This window comes from Pleurodeles waltl, chromosome 3_1 (assembly GCF_031143425.1).
Source record: "Pleurodeles waltl isolate 20211129_DDA chromosome 3_1, aPleWal1.hap1.20221129, whole genome shotgun sequence".
NCBI lineage: Eukaryota > Metazoa > Chordata > Amphibia > Caudata > Salamandridae > Pleurodeles > Pleurodeles waltl.
The window spans coordinates 74,176,233-74,201,814 of record NC_090440.1 but is presented as its reverse complement, the minus strand read 5'-3'; the positions used below and the strand labels follow the sequence as shown (position 1 = coordinate 74,201,814).

Sequence of the window (25,582 nt, the reverse complement as noted above, 5' to 3'; positions counted from 1 at the left end):
AGCTTGCTTTGGACCATTATTTAACGCCTGGGTCAGGGCAGGCGTTAGGGGACCTGTAGGCATGTTTCTATGGTCAGAGACCATGGAACGAGCCCACAGGTACCCTTCCCTGGCCCCAGGGACACCCACAGCCATACCAGAGGGACACCACAGGATGGGGGACCCATCCCAGGTAAGTCCCGGTAAGTATTTTAATTTTTTTTTGTATTCCCTCTCGGGGGCCCTAACTTGGGCCCCCTGCATGGAACTGTGCCTAATGGCCATGCCCAGGGGACTTAAGTCCCCTGGGCATGGCCATTAGGCTGGGGGGGCATGACTCCTGTCTTTACTTAGACAGGAGTCATGTTCATGGGGGTTGTGCGTCTAACAATGGCACTAGTCAGGTTAGAGTCATTATTTTGACTCTAAACTGACTAGCGTCATTCTTTCACAGACGACCTCCAGCTTTCCCTACGCCTCCCCCAGCCAGTTAGCGTCATGTATTTTTATGCTAACCAGGCCTTAGCGCCGGCTTGAGCCATTCCATAAATATGGCGCCCGGCTGGCGCTCTGGAATGGCACTAGCCAGCGCTATACTTTTTGACGGAAACCTGCGCTAACGCAGGTTTGCGTCAAAAAGTATAAATCAGGGACTTAGTTTCCCAACCTGGAAACAGATCAGTCAATGATGAAATAAAGTGCCTCTCTGAGGTGGGTGACGGAAAAGAGCGCTGCCATGGGACACGGTGCAACTGGCAAAGCTGTTTTGCCACAGAAAAAAATATTTTCCCTACAGAGGAAAAATATGTTTAAATATTACACTGGCAAGTCCACTTAGCATCCATTACTTGTATAGATTTTTTTCCCCAGCTGAAACGTCCACATGAATTAATTTAGTGCAGCAGGACCACTGGTGGTCTACAACAGTCATAGATTTTTAAGGTACTCCTAGCTTTCTCTATAAAGTCCCCAAACTTCAGAAAACATCTGTAAACATAAGAAATACGCACAGGACTAGATTTTTGCGATTAAAATGAACTATTCAAGGAGTTTAAATATGTTTGTACCTAAAGTTATTTAAAAACACAGTTCAATACTCAAAAATCATTGTAGAGGTCGCTGTGCCTATTGTAAAACAGCACTGAGCATGCCTGATCAAAGCATTGCCACGTACTTCCAGGCGCTGCATTAATGAGAGAGTACCGGTACTCTGCCTGTACTAAAGTCTGTGCATTCACACCATCAGGGCATGCAGGTTTTTCACTGCTCCTGTCCAAAACGGCATTTGGGTCCATTTATTGCAATCCAGCATCCCCTGTGCTGGCATCCTAAGGCAGCTGCCTACGTAATGTAGCGCTTGTCGAGCTAACTGCCCACCCTTTCACCCGGGCATGCTGTCAGCCGTCGGGCTGTTAGACAGGTAGGCACGTTGGCTCAGTGGGTTGAGCGCCAGCTGTTGACTTCTATTGTGTTTTGAAGGTCATGAGTTTGAACCCTGGCAAGGCAAATAACTCATTCTTGAATGTTTGATAAAGTAATTACCATTAAGTTGGGCACTGCTAACACTTCTTTTAGAGCTTCGAGGCAGCACAACTGTGTACGTCTTCATGCGCTTTGATGCAATAAACAGGAAAAGAAGTCAAGTTACAAATCCTGCATTTTGAGTGGCAGGTGTATTTGGCAACAAGAAGCTGTCACTGCGACGGCCAAAACAAACATGCATTACATGATGGGGTCAGTAGATGTATGTGGACCAGGTACCCCAAGTGCCATGTCCTTAACCATAACACAACCCGTTTATATAGCGCCTTCTCTTGCCCCCCCCCCCCCCCTTTCTGTGGGACTCCACATGATCCCACGGTCTCAGGTACATCGCTTGGCTGCTTCCCAAGTAGGTCCCTTGGGCACAAATCCCAACACGTCAGTCAAGCTGGCACCGTGCATCACCCCGTCTGCCCAATGAACACGGGTGGCATTGCTCTTTCTGCTCGAGCCCAGATAACCTTCCCAGCAATTACTCTCGCGAGGGCTCCGCACACAGCGTTTCCGTGTTTTCATTAAGCGGACGCCTGAAGTGTTTTTAATAAAACCCCAGGATTGCAGATCTTTATTACATGTGGGCAGACGTACAAAAGCGAAGACGGGGGAGGGAGCAAAGCAGGGCGGCGAGGGGTGGGGGGCGGGGGATGGAAGAGAGAAGAGAGAAGGCAGGAAAACAGAAGGACGTTAAATGAAGGAGGGAGAATACGTGTGTGGCAGAAACAGGTGATGAAGGAATGATGCAAAAGCACACAGGAAAGGAGGAAACACGTGAAGAAGAAACGAGGGGGAAAAGGCGAAAGAAAAAAGAGAATGATGAAGTGACTAAGTGGAACGATGTAATGCAAATAATGAAAGAAAAAGAAGAGGGGAAGAACCATTAAAAGCAAGGAAAGAAGTACGGAATGGTACAACTTTGAAAAGGGGGTGGGAAGGTGGAAGTAAAGGTTACATGGTGGATAGACTTAGGGTGACTAGACGTCCCTGATTTCCCCGGACAGTCCCGGGTTTTAGAGGACTGTCCCGATGTCCTGACGCTTCTCTTAATTTTAAAGAAATGTCCCGGTATTTGGGACAAAAGGTCAGATCATTAAATAAATTTCCATGTTTTTGGGACAAAGGTCAGATAATGTAGGGAAGCATGAGTAAAGTATGAAATAATTAAAGTAGTTTATCTGTCAAGGCCAGGCAGCACAGTCCCCTGTCTGCTCCCAGCAGAGAGACGAGTGGAGAGCAGAGAGAGGTGGGTGGGAGCGGGTTGGGGGTGCAGGGTGGGAGGTCAAGCCATAGCTAATTTTATATATGTAGTCTTGTAAATGTGTGTGTGTGTGCATGTGTATAGGCACACATTCACAAAGCTACGCAAAACAAACGGGACAGGCAGGATATAAAAGTGAGAGTAAAGTCTTTAGTCCTTCTTTTATGTCTGACCTGTCCTGGTTTTGCTCCTCAAGATCTGGTCATCCTAGATAGACTGCATGAAAGGGAGGAAACAAATGATGATCATTTATAGATTTTTCCCAGTATTAAGTAATATAAACAAGGCGACACTGTACACTATAACTCACTGGTTTCTAATTTACAGATGATACCAGAAGGCACTGTTGCTTAGACCCTGAACATCACCCATCAGTCAGAGCTGGCTTGTGAAACCAGCAAATAGTAAAACCCACTTTTTTCCTACTTCCAGATTAAACATCCACGAGGAGATTTTAAATATCAAAAACATCAGTGAGTTTTTTTTGTTGCTTATTTGTTGGCCATTAAACAAATGGGATCAGATTTTGCTATATAGAGCCACTGGCGTAACACAAAATGATGCTGCTGCATGCGTTGAGGGGACCCGGAGACCAGGGGTGGCCCCTCCATTAGAGCGGAGGAGCGTCGCCCCGCTGGGAAAAATGCCCCCAAACACTGCCCAAAGATGAAAAATAAAATGGTGATAATGTTAATTTATCACCATTTTATTTTTCATCACCTGCCCTGAACCGAGTGTCAGGACGGGGCGGGGCTACCTAAGTGCCAGCGGCAGGGAGTAGGGTGTGCAGCCTGTGCATTTGTTCAAAGTGCGCATGTCCCTTTGCCCGGCCGTCTTGCGATGGCTGGCCAGACATGCACACTTTAAACGTCTGTTACCCAGCTGTCTTAAAACAGCTGGATTAGAGAAAGCCCAGGCCTCCAGTGCCCTCTGGAGCACCGAGAGAGGCCGTTCTCTCCAATCCTGGCGGTGCTCTCATGTTGGTTACCAGCATGAGAGCAGCACCAGGATTGGTTAAGGTAGTTGTATGGGGCCTGGGATGGAGGCTGGAGCGAAGAAGGAAACCGGAGCAAGGAGAACATGTCCCGTCACCAACTTCAAACAAGGTAAGTTTTTTAATGTTTTATTTATTTTATGTCCCCCCTCCTTTCATGTAGTGCACATGTGCATGCACCTACCCCCACCCATTTGCCCGCCCCACCACTCTCGGTGGTTGCAAACCACTTCTGCCGGAGACCCCATATACTGCAGCTATTCACGGTCCTGATGCTGAAAGGGATCCCCTTGAAGGGTTTAGTTTTAAGCCTCTTGCTGAGCACTGACAAGCCCAATGCTCCTTGGCGTGTCTAATAGTGACCTGAAGGCCACTCTCACTGTGTGCCTAAGACATGGCACACTTGACCTGATCTAAAATAATATGCAGAATGAAAGCAAAGACTGGTAGTTTTGTTTTGCCACAATTGAAAATACATCAAAATACACAACAGCATAATCCCATAACACAAAGACCACATAGTTTCTTGCTGGAATTTGGTGCAAGGAAACATGGGGGGGGGGGGCAGAATTCAAATTTCAGGCATTATCCCCTCACCAAATTCCAGCTATTCAAAGTTTCACCCCAAAATGAGAAATAACTACGCAGACCTAGAAATTCTGAGTCTCATATGTATTTTTCCCTAACCTGGGAAGAAAATGGCAGACATTTTGTGCCTGTTCTAAACAGGCGGAAAGAACCCGTGAAGGTGGAGTCAAGTAGAGGAGGACCGCCAGGTCTGGCTGCTGCCTGTGTGATCTGCCCGACTCTGGGCTGCTACAAGGGTTAGGCAGGGTCAGACTGTGCACTGTCAATCAATCAATCAAACACAATCTGTAAAGCATGACTAATCACCCTCGAGGGTATCCAGGGGCTTGCAGGTCTCAGCGGCTCATTTGAATAGTCAGGTCTTGAGGGCTCTGCGGAATTCCGGATGAGGGGTGAAGGTCCGAGATGCATGGGGAGGCTGTTCCAGGTTTTTGCTGCTATGTAGGAGAAGGCATGTCCCCCACTGCTGCGTCAGTGAACGCGCGGAGTGTGGGTAAGCGATAGGGGGGTGGAATGTAATGTTACTGATGGTTGGTGGAAATTCAGGCAGTGGTTAATGTAGGCAGATCCTTGTTTGTGTAAGGGTTTTGTATGCGTCAGCAGCTTGAATATGCACCTCTTCTGCACGGGGAGCCTGTGGAGTTGCCTGAGGTGTGGTGTGATGTGGGATCATCGGGGAAGGTCAAGGATGAGTCTGGCTGTGGCATTCTGCATGATCAGAAGTCTTTGTAGCAGTAAAGAATGGCCTGTTGTTTCAATGTGTATATTTATATATAAAAGTCAACATGATAGCTTAGAAACTTAAACACTCGCCCCTAACTCTGTGGGTTACAAATTGAAATCCATGCCAGACTGACTCATACTTCTATCCTTATGAGGTCGGTAAATTGAGTACTATTAATGTGAGTAATAGTAGCATCAGTTATTTGATGCAAGTAGAAATGACAGAATCGAGGGATGAAGTGTGGCTGGTTGTCTGTGGACAGCATTGTGTTCTGTTTAACTCACTTTCGACTGTTTCTTACTTACAAGTGCACAATTCGCATTAAAAGAGAGGCAAATAGAAAACCTGCAAGGACCAGACTCATTATCATATTCCAGTAAAATATGTTTCCTAATAACATGGTTGTTTATTCTTTTGGGGTAATCACGAATACCCATCTTTGCCACGTGGCTCCATGTCGAGTGTGATACCATGAGCCAATACTGACGTTTTATTCCAAAGAATGCTGCATTCTGGGGCATATCGTTTTGCCATCATCAGTGGGAGTATGGACCTTGAAAATCCAAGCTTAAAAACAGTCTTTGGCTAAAAGCCAGGACTTTCTGAATTTGCCACACAACCTGAGAGCAAACCTGACAGCTATGAACAACACCTGCAGAAAAACACCAGACAGGCCAAAGTTCAATGTGAAATATCTCCAGTATTACCTGCCAGTGACATGATGGTAGAATGGTTCCTCCTGAAAAACGTGCATTGAGATAAACATTAATAATATGCACCTCTTGGATGCAATAATGCTATCAGATTTCATCCCATAATGTAATGGCCGCCTACGTCTTTCTGCCTTCGCTCTGTTAAATGACCCCGGCTTCCCATGTTTTTATAACATTCGCCCTGACTGTCCGCGTGCATGCCTGATGTATGCATGTATTTATGGTATAGCCTTATCTCAACAAATCCTGCGTATTTAACGCAGCACGAATTCTCAGTTTGCATGAAATGGCCTCCTCTGAGGTCACGTGGCCCTGTAAATTCTTCAAGCTGCAAGACCATCCTGCCAAAAGAAATGGGGCATCGCCCCATCCAGCTGTGCAGCAAATGGTGAAAGTAAACTGTAGACGTTGCACTTCTGCTTGAAGAATAGACATTCTCACAGATGAAAACGCTGAGTGCTGTTTTCATTAAACGTTGAAATGGATAACATTTAAATAAATATATTCGGTTGTCTTGCCATGGTATGTATCTACTAATGCTGGAGGGTTCTGATTGCTAGGTAGTTTGTAGGGTGGGGTTATTCTGAGGTGTGGAGGGAAAGCAAGAGAAGGGTTTGACCTTTTCAGATGTTGGGGCAGTGGGAGACCACATACAAAAATGCCCTGTCCTGGCCTGTCCTTATTTTTTTCTGGAGCCAGTTTTAGTCTCTGTTCAAGTTCACAAGAGGCAGATTCATTCCTCATATCTAAGGTGTCTCAGAGCTCTGGCCTCATTCACACACAAAAAATACACAGTTGAGGGACTTTTCCACCATTATGCAAAGTACAGCAATACACACGCCAGTGTGGCCACATTGTGCCAGGGGCATCATTACAACTGCTTTGACCTCTATTAGACATGCAATACCCATCACTGTGTCTTGGATGGCCTCCACTGTGCCAAAGAAAATCCGCATCATGCCAAAGAATCCCACAGAATGCCTTGCACGGCCACCTTATGCCAGGCCCACACTTCTGTCAGGGAGTAACAGCACTTTCACATTGCGGTGACCACCATTACGTTTTCCATGAGCCCCACCTGGTGGGACGCCCCCCACCGCCCATAGATGTTGATCAATCAGTCGAACCTCATGCCCACAGACACAGAGAGGTAGAAAGGCAGAAAATATAATTACTCATTCATACAGAACATTAAAACATATACAAAGACTCAAGCACACACAATCACACACACAAATACACAAAAAAAACAAATCCAGTGGACGCTCACTTTGTCTGGTTAATACCCATATTTGCGTCACTGATATTCTGTCGGCAGCCCCCCCCTAGAGGAACCCAATCTGCACATTGCTGGTGTTTACACAAGGAAGGTTAGGATATGTTATGTCACAGTCATTTGTGTAGCACACATTCTGCAGCAGACAAGCTTTCCGTCCATAGACATATATTGTTGTCCATACCACAATCAAAATGATTGTTGTGAATTTTAGAAATACAGAACTTGAAATAAAATGATAATGGCATTCAATAAGTACATTAGTAAGCTGAAGTTAGTAAATTGCAGTGACTTTAAAACTGAGTGTACATGACAAGCTTAATATAATGTTCTCAAGACGGAATGGAGCAATCTGAGAGTACTATAGGTGACCACAGTAGGCGTCAAACTGAAGGTAAAATAGGTGACCACGATAAGCGTCAAACTGAAGGTACTATAGGTGACCACGATAGGCGACAAACTGAAGGTACTATAGGTGACCACGGTAGGCGACAAACTGAAGGTAGTATAGGTGACCACAGTAGGCGACAAACTGAAGGTACTATAGGTGACCACAATAGGCGTCAAACTGAAGGTACTATAGGTGACCACAATAGGCGACAAACTGAAGCTACTATAGGTGACCACGGTAGGCGACAAACTGAAGATACTATAGGTGACCACGGTAGGTGACAAACTGAAGGTACTATAGGTGACCACAGTAGGCGACAAACTGAAGATACTATAGGTGACCACGGTAGGTGACAAACTGAAGGTACTATAGGTGACCACAGTAGGCGACAAACTGAAGGTACTATAGGTGACCACAGTAGGCGACAAACTGAAGGTACTATAGGTGACCACGGTAGGCGACAAACTGAAGATACTATAGGTGACCACGGTAGGTGACAAACTGAAGGTACTATAGGTGACCACAGTAGGCGACAAACTGAAGGTACTATAGGTGACCACGATAGGCGTCAAACTGAAGGTACTATAGGTGACCACGGTAGGTGACAAACTGAAGGTAAAATAGGTGACCACGATAGGCGACAAACTGAAGGTACCTTAGGTGACCACGGTAAGCGACAAAGTGAAGGTACTATAGGTGACCACGGTAGGCGACAAACTGAAGGTACTATAGGTGACCACTGTAGGTGATTAACTGAAGGTACCTTAGGTGACCAGGGTAGGCGACAAAGTGAAGCTAGAATAAGTGACCACAGCAGGCAGAAAACTGAACTTAATATAGGTAGCCAAGATAGGCGACAAACTGAAGGTACTGTAGGTGACCACAGGAGGCAGAAAACTGAAGCTAGTACAGGTGACCACATGAGGTGGAAAACCGATGGTATTATAGGTGACCATGGTAGGCAACACACTGAAGGTAGTATAGGCGACCAGGGTAGGAAACAAATGGACGATGATTTAGGTGACCATTATAAGCAACAAACTGAAGGTAATATAGCTACCCAAGGTAGGTGAAAAACTGAAGGTGATAGGCGACCACAGTAGGTGACACGAAATATAATGAGATGCTGCTTCACAAAGTCTGACACAGCATTTTGTTAGCACTTCATAAAGCCCTGCTGTTTCTGTTCCAATTCACAGGCTGTGTTTACTGTAACAGCAACGTTTTATATAAATACCCAAACAATACAACGCGGTGCAATAAAATACCTGGGCCTTTCTGAGTATGTTAAAATGTAATATTGTGAGTAACGTTCAGCTTAGTGCATTATTGTCTTATATTCTGTGTTTGAGAAAACATCTGTGTGTAATTTTTAAATAGTCTAAATCAGTGGTTCTCAACCTTTTGACTTCTGTGGACCCCCACTTTATCAGTACTGGAACCCGGGGACCCCCACTGAACCATTATTGGAATCTGGGGACCCCTCAATGACTCATTACTGACAGCTGGGGACCTCATCTGTTGATATTATTACATTTTCTAAGCAGCCGCAGACCCCCTGGGGAGGCTTTGTGGACACCCAGGGGTCCTCGGACCACAGGTTGGGAACCACTGCTCGAAATCGCTAGAACAGACCCAGAAAGAGGGGAATCTTTGTTTTCATGTGAATTTTCAGACCACATATCACTGTGTAAAGGAAACATGTTTTTTTTTTAGAAAGACTGGTCATTGGAGAATAGGGCCGATCAAAATTTAATAAAGATTGAAAATCTGTGCCAAATGTTAATATTACTTGAGACTACATGTGGGTATCCTCTGAACATTCCATTAGGTGACAGGTGCAGGATGAGGGGAAGTTGATTCCAGGCATTTGGCACAAATGTTGATGAGACACATAAGCCCATATTTATACTTTTTTAGCGCCGCATTTGCGTCATTTTTTGACCCAAAAGTGGCGCAAATCTACAAAATACAGTTGTATTTTGTAAGTTTGCGCTGCTTTTGCATCAGAAAGCGGCGCAAATGCGGCGCTAAAAAAGTATAAATATGGGCCATAGTTCATTTGACAAACCATTGTGACCTTCTCATCTCCCCCAGTAAAAAAAGCACATGGCATTGCCATACATGGATGGTCCAACTAGGAAAAAGAGCTAAGTGGAATATTAATTTTATTGTAGCAGCTGGAGAGAGTTGCTGTCTGATGAACTAATCCTCAGCAGCAACAATGAGTGTCATTATTTCCAGCGGGATTAGATTTATGAGTGAACTATGCAGACAGAGCTAGGACCTTCAGACCACATGTACTCTGCACCCTTGAGGCCCACTATCTGTTGCTTTGGATTTTATTCCTCTCATCCCTCAGATGCCTTTAGGACGGTGTGAAGCACTATACAAATATTCAATGCAACAGTACATTAAATAGCCAAGGAACAGAAATTGACGGGTTTCCTACCCAAAACATTCATTCCATCCTTGAACTCAAGGGTCTTCTTCAGGACCACCTTGACTTCTGCGGTTTCATTCACAGTTGTGTTTACCAACGCCAAAAGAGACTCTGTGATGTTGGAGGGCTCCTCCGGCTGGGGTTGCACCACCACCTTCTTGGTCACTGTCTGGATCTGAGAAAAAAATAAAGGAAAGCCAATTAGTAGGTTTACAAAAGTTCACTGGCCTTTCACGTTATTTATCCCATTCTCACCTCTCTGGTAAAGGATTTGAGCCAAAGGACTCCCCTGTAAAGTTGGAGACCATCAACTGCTCAGCAATGGACGGGAATATCCATGAAATCCTGAAACACATGCGAGTTGCTCCTCTACTCACAACGCCAGTATGCATTCCAAATAATCCTGCAAGTTACAGATCAATAGCTGCGACCCACTACTCCATGATAACTCCTGAGAATTTGCTCATAAGGAACCTGACCAAACACCTAGAAGAAAAAGTTCTCTTTGGGGAGTGGTAATCTAGCTTCAGGTCTCATCAAAGTACAGATACAGTACTGCTGGAGATCAGAGTGAAATTGTGGCTGGGGGAAGCAGAAGATTGACTGAGGCATTTTGATCAATCGCCTACAAGAAATAACTGTGTCTCCTCCCATATTCCTCAAAGTCCTTCTTCACCCATCAGTCGTCCCAAGTTTTGAGCAGAGCATCACTGCAAGTGGAGGACTCCATGTGTGGAATGCTGATCTTGTGTTCCCAAGTCCTACAATGAGCAATCTGGTGCTGCTCACAGCCATCTGTGCTTAGGCAAATGTACGATAAATCTCTATCAAGTTTAAAACCTTTCTGATGGTGTTCAGTAGAAAGCTTGAGAGCCAAGTCAACTATTTGATTAAGCCAGCTGCCCTCCAAACTTAAACCCTATCTCCCAGAAGAGGACAGGGCCATACGAGAAAGAACCATAATAGGATTTAGACATGTGGCGCCCTTCCTGGAGATATTTCTTAAAAGGTGCTGGATCACTTCCAAAAAAATACACAATTTTGTGGCATTGGTCATAGCGTACCTAAGGTGGCGACCTGCTTCTGTATTCTCATGGTAGCGAGTGAAATTGCAGGCTCTTTCTGTGACTTAAAAATATTTATGAGTAGATAGCCTGGAAGGACAGCTTGAAAGACTAAAAGCCATGCAGGCCTTTGAGATGAATGGAAAAACAATGGTTGGAGATCACAGCTGTCAAAATGAGTATTTCCGGTGCCAAACTACTGTAGAGACCATGAACCTGCTGCTGGAATAATCTGGCGATTGACATCATGAAATCAAATCTGTCATTGTTGTCCAATTTAAGAAAAGTTGGAAGACCTATGATTTTTAAGCTGTTGCTTTTTGTGGTTTTGATGTGCCAGTAACTAAATACCTTAATATTTTCATGTCCTTTTTTGGGTTTTGACAGGGCAACATTGTATCAATACCTTTAGATCCTTCATATGTTATGCATTTGATAGGTCAGTAAACAAGATATTCAGACACAGAAGAGAATAGGCAAGAGTCTGTCCTTGAGATACACTCACTATGTATGATCTATGTAAACATGACATGCTGAGCCGGCGCGGTGCAAATCTATAGAAGGCACACACCCGCAGAAGGTTGGCACTAGCTCTTTGGACAACCTCCAATTGACATTGAGCAAAGGCCTTGTTTGATTATTTGATTCTTGTTCAAAGCATATACACGACTAATTGGCAGAGCCCTGTCATTGGTATTGATAATGGATGATTTCAATAGAGCAAAATTGTTCCAGCTTCGTCTCTGCAAATCATGCAATTTATGCTGGAAACATCTGTCATGTGCCACCAAATTGTCAACAGTGAGCATGCTTTAAGTTAATTGTTTGCCTACTTTTCAAAAAATTAAAATCAGAGCTTGCAGAAATTTACTAGTTAACACTGGCAATTAAATGACTGTGTCCTGTTTGATGAAGGATGGAGGTACATGTTTTTGCTTCACTTCCATGCCTGGTCAATACTCAAGAGCGCATGGTGTTGGAGATGAGACGCTCATGTCCTGTACTAATCACCCTTGCAGTCAGGAAAAGAGCTGCGTCCATCTATTCTTTGGAATCAATAGTAGCCAAATGTGTATTTGCTATTGATGTAATCGTTTTTAGGATTAAATATTTTTAATTAACATCAAATTGCAGAGTAGACCACTACAAAATACAATGCAAAGACAGAATTGAGTTCACCACAACTCCATAATACCTCACATCAGTAAAACCAGGCCCTGGCAATCAACCCCCAAAATACAGCACAAAAGACCTAATGGGCAAGGGGGAAAGGGAAGGCATGGATCCAACAAGCAACAGATGAGAAAAAAAGCATACTTTGATAAATTGCAGGATCTCCTCCCATCGTTTCCCACCCAAAGGAGGACCACTGACCTACGGTAAACATTCTCACCGACATTCCAATACTAGTAGGGTAGAAAAGCAACCATGCAACCCATACATTCTAAGACGGAGGTCCCACTGCAAGGGCAGAATCCTCTGGCGAAAACACAAAGGTCTTCCCCGATTGTCAACAACTTGGAAAGACAGCCAACGCTAATTTGGATTTCATATCCATGAGGGCACATTTCCTACACAACAACTCCATGTTCATCTCAGGAAAAAAACTGTGGTCTCCACCATTCATCTTGACTCTCCCCTTTTTAGTGGCATTCAGTAGTATCATCTTCAGTTTGCAGGGTGACCAGTACAGCACTGCATGTGTCCATGTTATTTCCTTTGTATCTTGGGGCAGTTGGCCGCAGTAATCACAACCTGCCGGACCACCTTCTTCTCGAGTTCCAGCAGACCCCGGAGGGTGGGACAAACTTAGTCCTGCTGTGACACCTCTGAAATCTGTACAGGAACTCCTAGTATCCCATAAGAGGCTCTTGCTGCAAGTTGTCTAAACATTCTAGCTTTGAATCTATCCGCAAGACCCTATCCACCACGGCAGAAGATAATTCTCTACATCTGGTCTCCAGGGCTGTTACTCTTCCTCTCAGCACTATCTGCTCTTCCTACATCCCTGCTATTCTGTTTGTGAGTTTGTCTTCCATCGTCGTCACAGCTCTAACTATATTTTCCAATGTGGGGACCAATGCAACCCTTTGATGGAGCTTAGGAGTATGAGTTCCAGCTGGGTAAGATCCTGTTCAGCAAACTCTAGGTACCATCTCCCTGCCTCCACCCTTTACTCCACTGCAAGGCTTAAAAAAAGTCCTTGTTTTTGCTAATTTTATCCGCCATGGTGAACAGCGAAGGGACCTGGTAGGGAAGAAAATCAGAACTTAGAGGACTAGCCTGGCCATCTTAGGGTGCACTGGCCACGGTGCATTGCAATTTGCAAGGAGGTAAGGGATGATACAGCAGTTAGGAATCACCAATTTCCGCTGTCTTCATAGCACTATGGACACTGTCTGGCAGCCGGTTAGTCCCACCAGCTGTTGCTCCGTCAGCATCCAGATCTTCTCCGCTGTCCCAGTTTAACCGCAGAGCTCAGAAGTTCCAACCTCAACAACACTGGGTACTAGACTTTAGGCCACCTGGGTTCTCTCCTTCTGGCAGTTCCCAGTCCAACCATCTCATCCATTCCTTTACCATCGCAGCAGTGGAGCATCTTGTCAGCCTGCGCAAGCACCAACGCTCAGGGACCATCTCTGTCACCAAGGTGTCCTCTCTGATGGCTCCCTCAGAGGCACCCGCTCCTCAGCCACAATTGTCTTTGCCTCAACTACTCCGACAGCCCCTGGGGATACTAGACAGTTGATGAAAAGAGACCACAATCAGGATATCACAAGAGGTGCCGCCATCTTGGGCTCCAGCTAGCCCCAACTCCAAATTTAATCCTTTCTGACAGTAACCCACTCATGTTGTGTCACATGGGGCGGGCACATGTTTAATGGGACCTGAATTGAAACAGAGCTAGTTATTACAATATAATGCAATATTTATTTAAGCTGTGGTAGATTTTTCTCTGTGCTCTAAAACAGAGTGATGAAATGAAGCGTAAAAGAAACAAGAAAAGAAAACTTTGGTGAAGGAAATGTTATACATCTTATTTAACAGAAGTGGGTGGTGTTGGACAGATGCGTTACACATGCCCATAGATCTATAACGAGGAAGTACTGCCGTTCACTGCCACAGCCTTGTGCTTTCATTGAAATAAAAAAAACACAGGAGGAGTGAGGGGCATATTTATGAAGAAATCGCACGGCGCAGCACAGCAAGTCACCTTGCTGTGCTGCGCTACGTGACAAGGAAAGGGCAGGAGTGCACCATATTTAACATAATACAACCCATTCTTGCTTTTTCCAAGCACTTGTGCACAAATTGCTGCCTACAGGCAACACTGGCACCCTCGCACCACGGTACAAGGGGGTCTGCAGTGTAAGCAGGATACTTTTGTACAGGATGGGACAACTTGCTGCAAAAAAACAATCCTGAGAGGCATTTTCCTCTTTATATTCTGCAGCACACACAGAAAAATGACAAAACGAGGAGACATAAAGATATTTCTCCTCTGTACGCCTCAGCTGGGGAGGCGTAGCATTTTGATGCATTCCCAGGTCTACCAGTGATGATAAGTTGCGGGAACGCACCAAAATTAATTGGTGGATGCATGGAAATACCCCCTCTCCACCCATGTAATGCCTTCTTAGGGCAAAGTGATACAATATATAGCGAGTTGTATTGAGTTACTTTAGGTTTATGTAGGTGGCCTTGCGTGACTTGCAAAATCTGACTTAAGAGTTGCATTGCTTTTACGCCCCATTGTGTGGCGCAAGGGAGATGAAATTTGTTAATAAATATGATCCTGAGTTTCTACAACTGATAGGTTTGCATTAGTAGAGGCAGAATACAATAAGAAACAAACATTTTGTTCCAGAATAGAAATACTATGTTTGGCTGACCTGATCCTGTTGTAAACGTTGTAATGGACTTAACCCCCTTGTGCCTAGAGGATTTTGTGTCAGTGATCCTGGCTTCTAGACTTCTAGAGCATTAGTCACTGTGTTTTAACTAGTACTCTCTCAGGTTTCAACAGGGCAAGTTTAACTTTTCGCAAGTAATGTCTCACATCTGTGATACTTCTGCCACTTGGCACTTCATATTGAAACTGGATATGACCAGGGAGAAAAGCCCAGACTCAGTTAAAAAGCAGTGATTAGCTATCCAAATTACCAACATTTGCAAGTTTCTAAAACTTCTCATAAAATTACAGGTGGACAAAAAAATACACCTTACAATCTCCTACATTAGAGGAGAAAATGAGATACACATTGAAGGTGCTCAGGAGAACTTCTAACAATGCTTAAACTGCAAGAGGACACCACAGAAGATCAGTTATCTACATCTGTATGCAAGTATGTAGGTGTGTATGTATGTAAGTGTATATATTTGTACAGCAATCCCCTCGCAAGAAAGCAGCAATGAAGCACTCAATGTTGGCAAGCGCCATTAAATACTATTTAGAGTGGTTTAAAAGAGGTATAATATTTGTGGATAAAAGCTATTCCATAAATATGTGGTGTCCTTCATAGAGGTAAGAGTTCAGATCCTTTCCCACTTGCCGGAGAACAGGCTCTCTTCTGATGTTACTGAGGATTCTGTTCTGGATCTTAGTGACATAAATGCAGAATGATTTATTTTGTTCTTTTTATTAGCTTTTTGTTTCTTGTATGGCCATGTCTTCGCTTTTCATGCGGGGCAGTCACCCTAAAGTGATAATCTTCTCTGCCCGGTATGCGAGAGTGCCACTCATAGTGGCCTTTTCTGTGATGTAGCATGTGTTGAAAGTGATGCAGGCTTGGAGAGGCAGCCAGAGTAGCTCCTTTAAGGTAGGGTTCATGTGGTTGAACTTCTTCAGGTCTTTGATGAGACACTTAGCAGCATCAAGGATGCCTTTTAGGACGCACAGTACAGCACAGCGTTGACTCCCTCCACATGTGAGGTTTCTGATGCTTAGACTATAGCATGTGAAACGTGAAGGGTAGAGCAACCAATAATCAAATGCAAGACTAAAGTTCAGCTTTTCTAATACTTTTCACAACCACCAGGTGGCAAGGAGAGCTTCACCAATACACTTGCATAAGTAAATGGAACACAGCTTACCTGCTGGAAGCAGGCTTGAACCAGGTTTTCAGGAAAGAGGTTCCTAATGAGATCCAGAAAGGCATCCAAGCTGGAGACATCGTCGTTCTTCTGCCCCTGACCCATCTGCTCTCTGAGCTTTGGGTTGCCCGGGTGGATCACCAGCACCAATATGACCCCCAGTATAGCAGCAATGATGGTGGTCGCCATGTAGTACACCATGGCTCGCGTGCCCAGCCGGCCACTGGCTTTGGCATCCAAACCAGATAGACCTGTGAGGAGAAGAGTAAAACAGATGAGAGTTACTAAAGAGTTGTGCAGATTAGTCAACAATACATAATAACAGGAAATATATTAACTACCAAAAATGAATAAAAGCCTCAATGTGTTCTTCATTTAGGGAATGTTGCTCAAATTGTGTCACTGTCAAGCACCAGACTCACAAACAAGAGGCAGCTGTAATGGTGCACATCTTTGTATATGATTTAACAATGTTTCTAAGTACAGGAAAACACTTGAGAAGGTTGGGGTGCGATCTATGCCTGGAACAAACTATTGAGGGTGATATAGTACCAACCAGGCTGGGTGTTGATGGTTTGACTATTGCTAAGTGGTTTCCAACTGCAGGTGGTATTACTTGCTGCTCAGCTGGTATCACTTGCTGCTCAGGTAGTATTACTTGCTGCTCAGTTGGTATCACATGCTTCTCAGGTGGTATCACTTGATGCTCAGGTAGTATTACTTGTTGCTCAGTTGGTATTACCAGCTGCTCAGTTGGTATCATTTGCTGCTCAGGTGGTATCATTTGCTGCTCAGGTAGTATTACTGGCTGCTCAGTTGGTGTTACTTGCTGGTCAGGTGGCATCATTTGCTGCTCAGGTAGTATTACTTGTTGGTCAGGTGGTATCATTTGCTGCTCAGGTAGTATTACTTGCTGCTCAGTTGGTATTACTTGCTGGTCAGGTGGAATCATTTGCTGCTCAGGCAGTATTACTTGCTGCTCAGCTGGTATTACTTGATGCTCAGGTGGTATAACTTGCTGCTCAGGAGGTATTACTTGCTGCTCAATTGATATTACTTGAAGCTCAGGTGGTATCACTTGCTGTTCAGGTAGTATTACTTGCTGCTCAGTTGGTATTACTTGACGGTGGCCTTTACCTCCGGTGTAATGAATCAATATATTTTATATGAAAGTGAGGAACTGGTGAACAACAGTCCTTCTTTGTAACCGGCGAATGCCCCCTTAAAAGCATTTATGAATACTCCCTGTGCTGCACCTTTCGGTGAAGACTTAAATCTGGTCTCCCCCAGCGCCGCTCTCCCTAAGCCATCCCCGTGTTGAATCTATCCTCGGCTAAGTAAAAAGCCATCCCATTGCAATACTCCTTTCCTAGCTCTTGCTCTTTCCCCAGTTTCTTCCTCTTCATTAACTTATGTTCCTCTCTGTGTCAACACGTTCCATGTAGGATACCGTAGGCACATTTACTATTATTTTTGCTTTGGTTCTACCTACAGATGTTTTTATGAACATAGATGGGCTGTTTGCTTGTGCAGAGCTCTGACGCCTCTTTAGAGCCGGACTCTTATCTGCAGGAGTTACTTCACCATTGATGAAAATCAAATTTTTCTGCTCTGAAAGAATTGAAGGTCAGGCTAGAAACGGCGCTGATCAGATTGGCAGAAAACATTTGGGATGCAAGTTATCAGAAAATCTCCCCAGTGACATATATTGCAGCAACTTTTCAATCATTTCAGAGGTGCCCCTTTCACTAGACAAAACGTAACACCAGGTCAATATACATGTAATGGTCATTTCCAAGCCATACCATCTCAAGAAAAGCAACAAGGTACATTGTTGTTCTTGAGTGTTGAAACACGTCGCTAACTGTCCTTGATACTGCCAAGCACTTGGTTTACACCCTCTGTGGACCCTCATAGCTATCAAGTAAGACATTAAAAGCAGCAAGGACTGATGCACACATCTGCACAGCATCGCTGGTCAGCCACCAGCACCTTGGGACCACACCTGGATGAGAGGTGCATTTCCATAGCTCATCTGCTGCCATATGTTGGATGCCCACAGTCCCAGTGTCTCCTGGTAGAGACTGTTCTTAGGTTCTCATTGGCAATCAACGCTGTTACCATAGTATGGCTTCACCATACTATGCACTTATGCTGCAAAGTTTTCAACCAATGAGCTTCACCTCAGAGAATCACCTCAGAGAATCACCTGAAGGGTGATTGACATTGCCCCAGCCCTACTGGTTGGAATCTGTCCCACTTTTCCAATAGGACATCGCCTCTGCCTCGGTCATGTCTGAAGAGGAGTTTAAGGGAGTTCAATCTGCATTAAATACACTATTAATTTTACCCCAATACCAACAAAAAAATAAGTTGTGAACCAATTATTTTTGCAGAATGGGTTCACAAGAGAGACAAGCTAAAGTGTCTTGTGACACGTCAGTAGTGAAAAGCAACCAGTTACCACCAGCCTGAGTACACACCTCCCACCCATTATATGAGCAAAATCTGAGTAATTTACTTTGAAAAACATTTGCAAATTTCTCCTAAAATTACATGTGATTACGTACTATTATGTGAAATGCTGGCTTCAGAATTTCTGTGCTATTCTTTAGTGCAAAAAGGTCACTATGTCCATTTAAGGCACAAGGGCACATTTGAGTTTAGTGAAACAGTGCAGTATTACACTTGACAACAGCTCACATACAGTTTGTCTGCTCCCTTGCCAAGGGTTTTTCAGCCGCACAAAGGTGGTCATTATGAACATGGCAGTTCAGCCCGCCATGCCGGCAGTGGGATATCCCGCCAGGAAAAGGCTGGCGGAGGGGGTGCCCTGGGGAACCCCTGGGGCCCCTGCACTGCCCATGCACTTTGCATGGGCAGTGCAGGGGCCCCCGTGCAGGCCACTGTCGCACATGTCACTGCCCAATTTACGGGCAGTGACACGCGCGACGGGTGCTGCTGCACCTACCGCACACCAACATTGGCGGCGGCTCCTAATGGAGCCGCCCTTAATGTTACGCCCGTGTTCCCCGGAGACACTATCTCCGCCCACCGGCCTGGTGGGGAAAACATAATACGGCCAGCGGGTTTTCCAGGGGCCTGGCAGTCGATGAAAAGACCGCCAGCCTGAACCGCCGTGTTCAAAATGAGGGCCAAAGTCTCAATGACACAACATGGCGTGATCTCAGGCATTTTGCATAGCAATCGTTACATAAAATGCTGGAAGTATCGCAAGATTGCACCAGCGTGAATGTAATCACATTTTGGTCAAATATTTTTTTAGCTTTCTATTGCTAGCTGAAGAGAAATATATGCAGGAACCATGAAAATCTGTTAAAATAACATACATTTTTCTCAACAGAATGCCAAAAATGAAAAAGAAACTATAATTTATTCTTGAAAATCTAGAAATTAAGCCAATGGAAATACTCTATGGGGTGGTCTTTCTTCTAACTATCTCTCCTGGCACTTACTGTACCAGGATCTCAGGGTCCAGGTCCTTGCTAAGCACCTCATATCCTACTCCATGTTTGAGGTAGTCAGCGAAGGAGGCACCCGCCACTTCCACTCAAAGTCATTGCGGGGAGCTCAAGCAATCATTGGATGGGTTACTGACTAGAGCAGGGAGGCTTCCTGCAGTGACACACAGATAAGGTGCCCACTGCATCTCCCAGCCTGCAGCCCAGCTGAGCCGCTAACACACTAAGCTATTGCTCCCTCAATAAGACAATGTTTTATCAGCCAATTCGAGTCCACCTCCTTTGCTATATCAGCTCCTCCCCTTTCGCAATGCTTCTGTATATCCCCTTTGCCTGGAAGTACAGGAACAAAAAGAAACTGTGGGTAGTTTGTAAAATTTCCAAAATCTGCTGATAGTTTTCAAAATCTGACTGCAAAATCTGAGATCAGTAACGATTCTGCATTCCATGCAAACATCTGTGGCACAGATCCAGATTGGATCTTCTCTTCAAGGGGAGAAGAGTCTGAGTGGATTTGCTCTTGCTGTCAAGAGTTTTTCTGAGAGGTCAGTAGCCTGATATAAAAATGTGTTAAAAACTCATAATAAACAAGCATTTGCAATGCAGCGGGTCTGGCATTGCGTCGAGTTAGAGCTATTAGCGTTGTAAACTCCTAACAAGACTTTTCTTGCCACATTATGTGAAGAAAAAAAACCATGAGCGCGATCGTGCTGTGTAATACACACCGCGATCGCGCTGCGAAATAAAGAGAAAAAGTAGTCCAGAAACCATCTGGAAAACATGGAGCCTCGTATGTTTCCAGTAGTTTACCGGTGCTCTCGAGGAGGGCTAAACACCGGAAAAGGCATGATGTATGCATGCCTTTCACGAATTAAAACAAGCCGATTTTAAAAGGCAAGCCCATGAACCAATGAAAGTGACTGACGTAGCATGGGGGTGGTTAAAATCCCCCTAAAGAGAGGTTAGAAGAGGGACAGAGCTCTTTGCGCTCGCCCCTAAAAAGGTATGAGATTTACCGTAAAAGACAAAGCACCTAGAATTCTAACCCACTCATTACTTCTGTGGCTCTTGTTAGCTTCTTCGCATTACTGAGAATTTAATTATTTATCAAGGACTTTTATAGAGCGATGCGTATTGGCAGGTGGTTCCTAAGAGCGCTGAGGTTGGATCTTAAAAGTACAAGTGGGGAAGGAGGAAGTTAGAGACCAGCTAGCAAAGGATAGGACTTTATCTAATAGCCTTCATAATATACCCCAGCCAGAAAGCAAATTCTTCATTTAGCACAGACTCTAAGGTTCAGACTTCAGGCTTTGACCCGTGACACTTTCCAAATTTAGATCCTGCACTCCACAGTCCCCCTTCCATGTGCAATCATTACGCACAAGGGCCCGTGTGGCCGATGACAAGGTTCACTGGTCCCATAGCCCACCACACTTTTCATAAAGTACAGATAACCTTGCGTTGGTTTCTTGCTTCTAATAGAAGCCAGTAAATTAATTCCAGAGGAGGTCTGATGTGGACTTTCCTTTGAAGGCTCAGGACAAAGTAGAAGTTTGACTCTGGAGCCTCTTGGGGAGTACAGAGCTGACGTTGGTCCCCTCCACAATAAGGGCCACAAATTTACCAGTGGGTAGATGGTTTCATGAATAGGGAACTAGGAGAAGCGAGTTCTGACCATCTTTTTACCACTTGACCACTTTACATGATTGCAGGCAACCCCCCTTTTAGCCCAATCACTCACTTTAACTCACTTTCTTTAATTGACCGAATTAGGCTCAATAACACTTGCTATAAAACAGGGCATGCATATTAATCTCACCTGTAATCAAACTGGAGATGACCAGGGGAAGGATCAGCATTTTTAGCATCCTCATGAGAATGTCTCCCGGGAAAGCGATCACCATGACGATATCAGGATGAATCGGCGATGCCATGCGCAGGAGGCCCCCACTCACTGCTCCCATGATAACACCTGAAGGAATAAAGAGGTGCCACAGTTGGTAATTCATTGTTAACTCCAGAATAAATACCCTCATATTACATTATACTCTTAGTAGATTGTAAACCCCATAATCACAATACCTCCCAACTATATCAGATGCATCTTCCCAATATAATAGGATTTGAGAATATATAGGGCAGGCCTACTGGCTTTGTCAGTGTCACCACATTATTAAAACAGCCATATGACATGGTACCAACATCAATACCAATGGGGACAATAAACATATTCATATGTATTCATTGTAAGGATAGGCATTGCAGTAATTGTCAAAATAATTCTGTATTTTTAAATAAAACATTTCAATTCAAAGTAAATAAATAAGTGAGACAGAGTCTTCCTTCACTATCTACACACGTCATAATGCAACCATAGGTTGACAAGAGGGATCCCCACACTCAAGAGCCAAAAATCAAATGATCCAGATTTGGGAATGCTTTAAAACAAGGTAAGCCTCTCTTGGTCCATCCTCACTATGCCCAAGGAGACTGAGAGGTAATTTCCAAAAAGCAACTTTGAGGGATCGCAATCCTGGCATCATCACAAGAAGACAAGACTAGGGAAATTCGGCCATGTGGGGTATTATTGATCATTCAGTGGCTCACTTTATGAATATCATCTGAGCGGGTTTTTCCACCATATCTTACTAGCTTTGGGAACTCTTCCTTTTGGGTGCCCTGGTCAGTCTCAAAGTTACTTTGGTTTTTTTTCTTTTTATTTCTCAAGGGCAGCATGGGGAACCCACTCCCAAACTTCTGAGGAAGCTGTACATCTGGCCAGCACAATCCACTGTCGGCATGGATGTCGGCATATTATTTCCCGCGACCGTGTCCTCGCTGGTGTGTTGCTTCTGGGCTGTGCCTCCTCTGCTAAAGCAGTCACAGAAATGGGGAGTGGGATTTGGAGCAGCTTCCAGTGGGGGCATTGTAATGCTCTCCTTTTTGCTGTCCTTCTGTGTTATTCTGAGCCTCACAGATAGGATCCAAGGGCCCTCCATTATCGTGCTGGAACTTGGCGGGCATCTCATTGGTTTGGATCTGTCTACCCTGAAGGATGAGGTCCACGGGGCAGTCTTGCGTTGGGTGCAAGGGATTGGAGTCCCTGAGGCCAGATTTTGGCCTGGTGGAGGTAGTTCAGGGCCCTTTTCTTTTAATCTGTGGCTCATTCGGGTCCTTGTTGCCAGGCCTAGCTACCAGGAGGCATTTTCAACAGGCCTCCGTGCCTTAAAATGGGAGTCAGCAGGGAGCTAGGTGTGTTGGCTACCTGCCCTAGCCTTCTCACCTGTCTGGCTCATGGTGCTCTCTCCTGCTGGCATCTTGAGCAGCCCATCTGCTACCAGCCTCAGAGCCTCTCCTGCCGGCACTTCCCAGGTCAAATGGCCTTGTGGCCATGTTGCAGATCACCCAGAGGAGTAGTGGTGTCCAGGTCTTTCCCCAACTGGTCCTCAAAAGCATAAATGGCAAGTGCCACTGGCCCTGGAGAGACTCATCCTCGTCCTGGGTTCATATGGAATAAAGGCCCTCATTACGCGGCTGCCAAAATACTGCCAGTGATGGTGGTCTCCTGACCGCCACATTACGAGACAAACACGGGAGAGCGCCCCAATGTGGTTGGATTACAAAGATCGTCAGGGTGGGAGAGAGGCGATCCCAACACCAGCACCGCCACAACATCATGACTCCGTCCGCCATATTACCTGGCAAATCACTGCACAGCAGTCACTGCACGGCGGTGAACCATTGGCCGTCATCTGCCCCCTTCCAGATGGCCACCTTGACGTGGGCCGCTGTGTGGTCCATACAGGTAGGCGTGACAAATGTAATAGTGGGGGAGGTTTACGAAAAGTGTATGTTTGTGGTGTGCGCGTGTGTGTCTGCATGGGTGTGTATAGGTGTGGTGGGTGCGTGTAGGTGCGACAGGAATGTTTTTTTCTGTTGTCGGGTGCGTTACCACCAGGGTTTTTGTGGCAGGCGGGGTGACTGCCACGAAAACCCTGGTGGTTTGCAGCCTCATAATACGGCCGGCAGTGTGAGGCATGTCACCGGCCCAGAGAAGGCCCCCACTGGCCGCGGCGGTGTGGCTGTTCCAGTCGGCCACACCGCCATGCTCATGATGTGAAGGTCTTCACCACGGGGCCTGCAGTGGTGAGACTGTCACCTCCACTGCGGTGGACCTCGGACCACTGTGGTCGTAACGAGGGCCAAAGTCTTTAGACTTTCTCAACAGGGCATCTGGAATTTTCCAGCTAGGCATCCTTTTGATGGCATCACCTCCCAGTTTAGGGTCTTCTCCACTATCTCTCTCTCTCTCTCTTGTGCAGGGGTTTTTAAGTGGTGGTGGAAAGTCATATATGCCAGGCACCCCTCGTCAATACCCCACCCATGTCAAAACTCTTCCATACTGCATTTTAGGACATTCCATCATGGCAACTTAATTTTTTCTTGAAAGAGTTCCTCCTAAGGCCTCATCTCTGCCCTTGGCTGACATCACTACCTTAACCGATCCCACCAAAATTTAAAAGGTGTACTCCAGAGGTTTGGGCCTCCTCCTTTGTTCAGTGGGCCTGGGCAGAATCAGCCTAAGAGCTGTGTGAAAGCTAATTATCAGATTCATCCCTACCCATTTAGTCTCACAAGAACTGGGTCAATCAATGATAATTGCTCCTTTTATGTGGGGAGGTCTTTGTTCCATCTGCTGGAGAGCAGAGTAATTTACTTGGCCCACCACGGGGGAGGGGGTGAACAAAAGCCTGGAATCTGATTATGAGCGGAGTCAGGGAAATATGACAATGCCTGAAGTCCCATAAGTTTGGGTGGATGTAATGTTGGGACTGCAAAATCAAACTCAGTGTGTTTGTTTTACCCCAGCTTTATACCTGGATGGACACTGTAGGCATAAATGGAGTGAAACTGTACTTTAAGGCATGGTTCACCTATAATGTATACCTAGTGTAAATGCCATAGATTTTCCCATAAACACTACTGACCTACGCTATGAAAACACAGTAAAATATAATACATACCTCAGGTCAGCATCAATACTTGCACAGCCCCTTCTACATCACAACTGTGTGCAATTACTGGGCTACACACTGCAGCAGTCTCTTACACACACACAGCCCGCACATGTGCACATATGCGTGTGTTAATGAGTACCCAGCCCAGTGTCTCTTACCTTAGCTGCATTGCAGTGGCCTGATCTTAAAAAGCGGCCAGTGGTGGATAATATGCTCAGTTCAATTATCGTAAATTTTCAATTTACAGTGAGTGAGACTGAGGTAGTGAGACTCACCCACAGTAAAAGTCCAAAAACCAGGTAGTCATAAAGGAAGAATGCTGGTGGACTAAACGATTGTAAGCCATGTACTTCATGCTCAAGTTGCATTCAATGCACATTATGTAAAGGAATTCTTGTGATTCAATAATCCAATCCCATCTAATTTGCTTTGTTTATTCAACGTATGCTTGCTGTCTTTGTCAAAGAACTTTAAGCTTCGCAGAACACAATGACAAAATGAAAGCAAAAGTGGTGTTATTCTATTTTCTAGCCCTTACTTTATCAATGACATCTCATCATATCTGATCTCATTAATAAAACCCTCACTGGCAATTCAGTGGGAGAACACTTAGGGGGTTATTCTAACTTTGGAGAATGTGTTAATCCATCCCAAAAGTGACGGTAAAGTGACGGATTTACCACCAGCCGTATTACGAGTCCATTATATCCTATGGAACTCGTAATACGGCTGGTGGTATATCCGTCACTTTACCGTCACTTTTGGGACGGATTACCACCTCCTCCAAAGTTAGAATAACCCCCTTAGTGGCGGATTGTGGAAATATGGTAGCATGTAGTATATGTGCGACTAGACACAAGTGTACAACATCATGTTGCAAGTTGCATAGGTTGCTTGTTTCTGATAGAGAAATGGTCACATGCATGGCTCTGAAAACCCATGCCGTGCTATATCCTGCGGCATAAAGTCATGTCCTTTGATGTTTTCCTGAGTTACATTGTCCATTTTAAGTGCAGTGA

At 45.0% G+C, this 25,582-nt stretch overlaps 1 protein-coding gene across 2 annotated transcripts in view; it reads right to left on the bottom strand.

Annotated features, from left to right (window-relative positions):
• The window catches only part of SLC1A2 (solute carrier family 1 member 2), a 266,017-nt gene that overhangs the window by 62,867 nt on the left and 177,568 nt on the right, over positions 1–25,582 (bottom strand). For both annotated transcript variants that reach the window (XM_069221837.1, XM_069221836.1), the window contains 3 exons: positions 21,365–21,517; positions 16,064–16,314; positions 9,915–10,080 (listed from right to left, as the gene is read on the bottom strand). In XM_069221837.1, the coding sequence (XP_069077938.1) occupies positions 9,915–10,080; positions 16,064–16,314; positions 21,365–21,517 (570 nt within the window). The remainder of the gene's footprint in view (positions 1–9,914; positions 10,081–16,063; positions 16,315–21,364; positions 21,518–25,582) is intronic.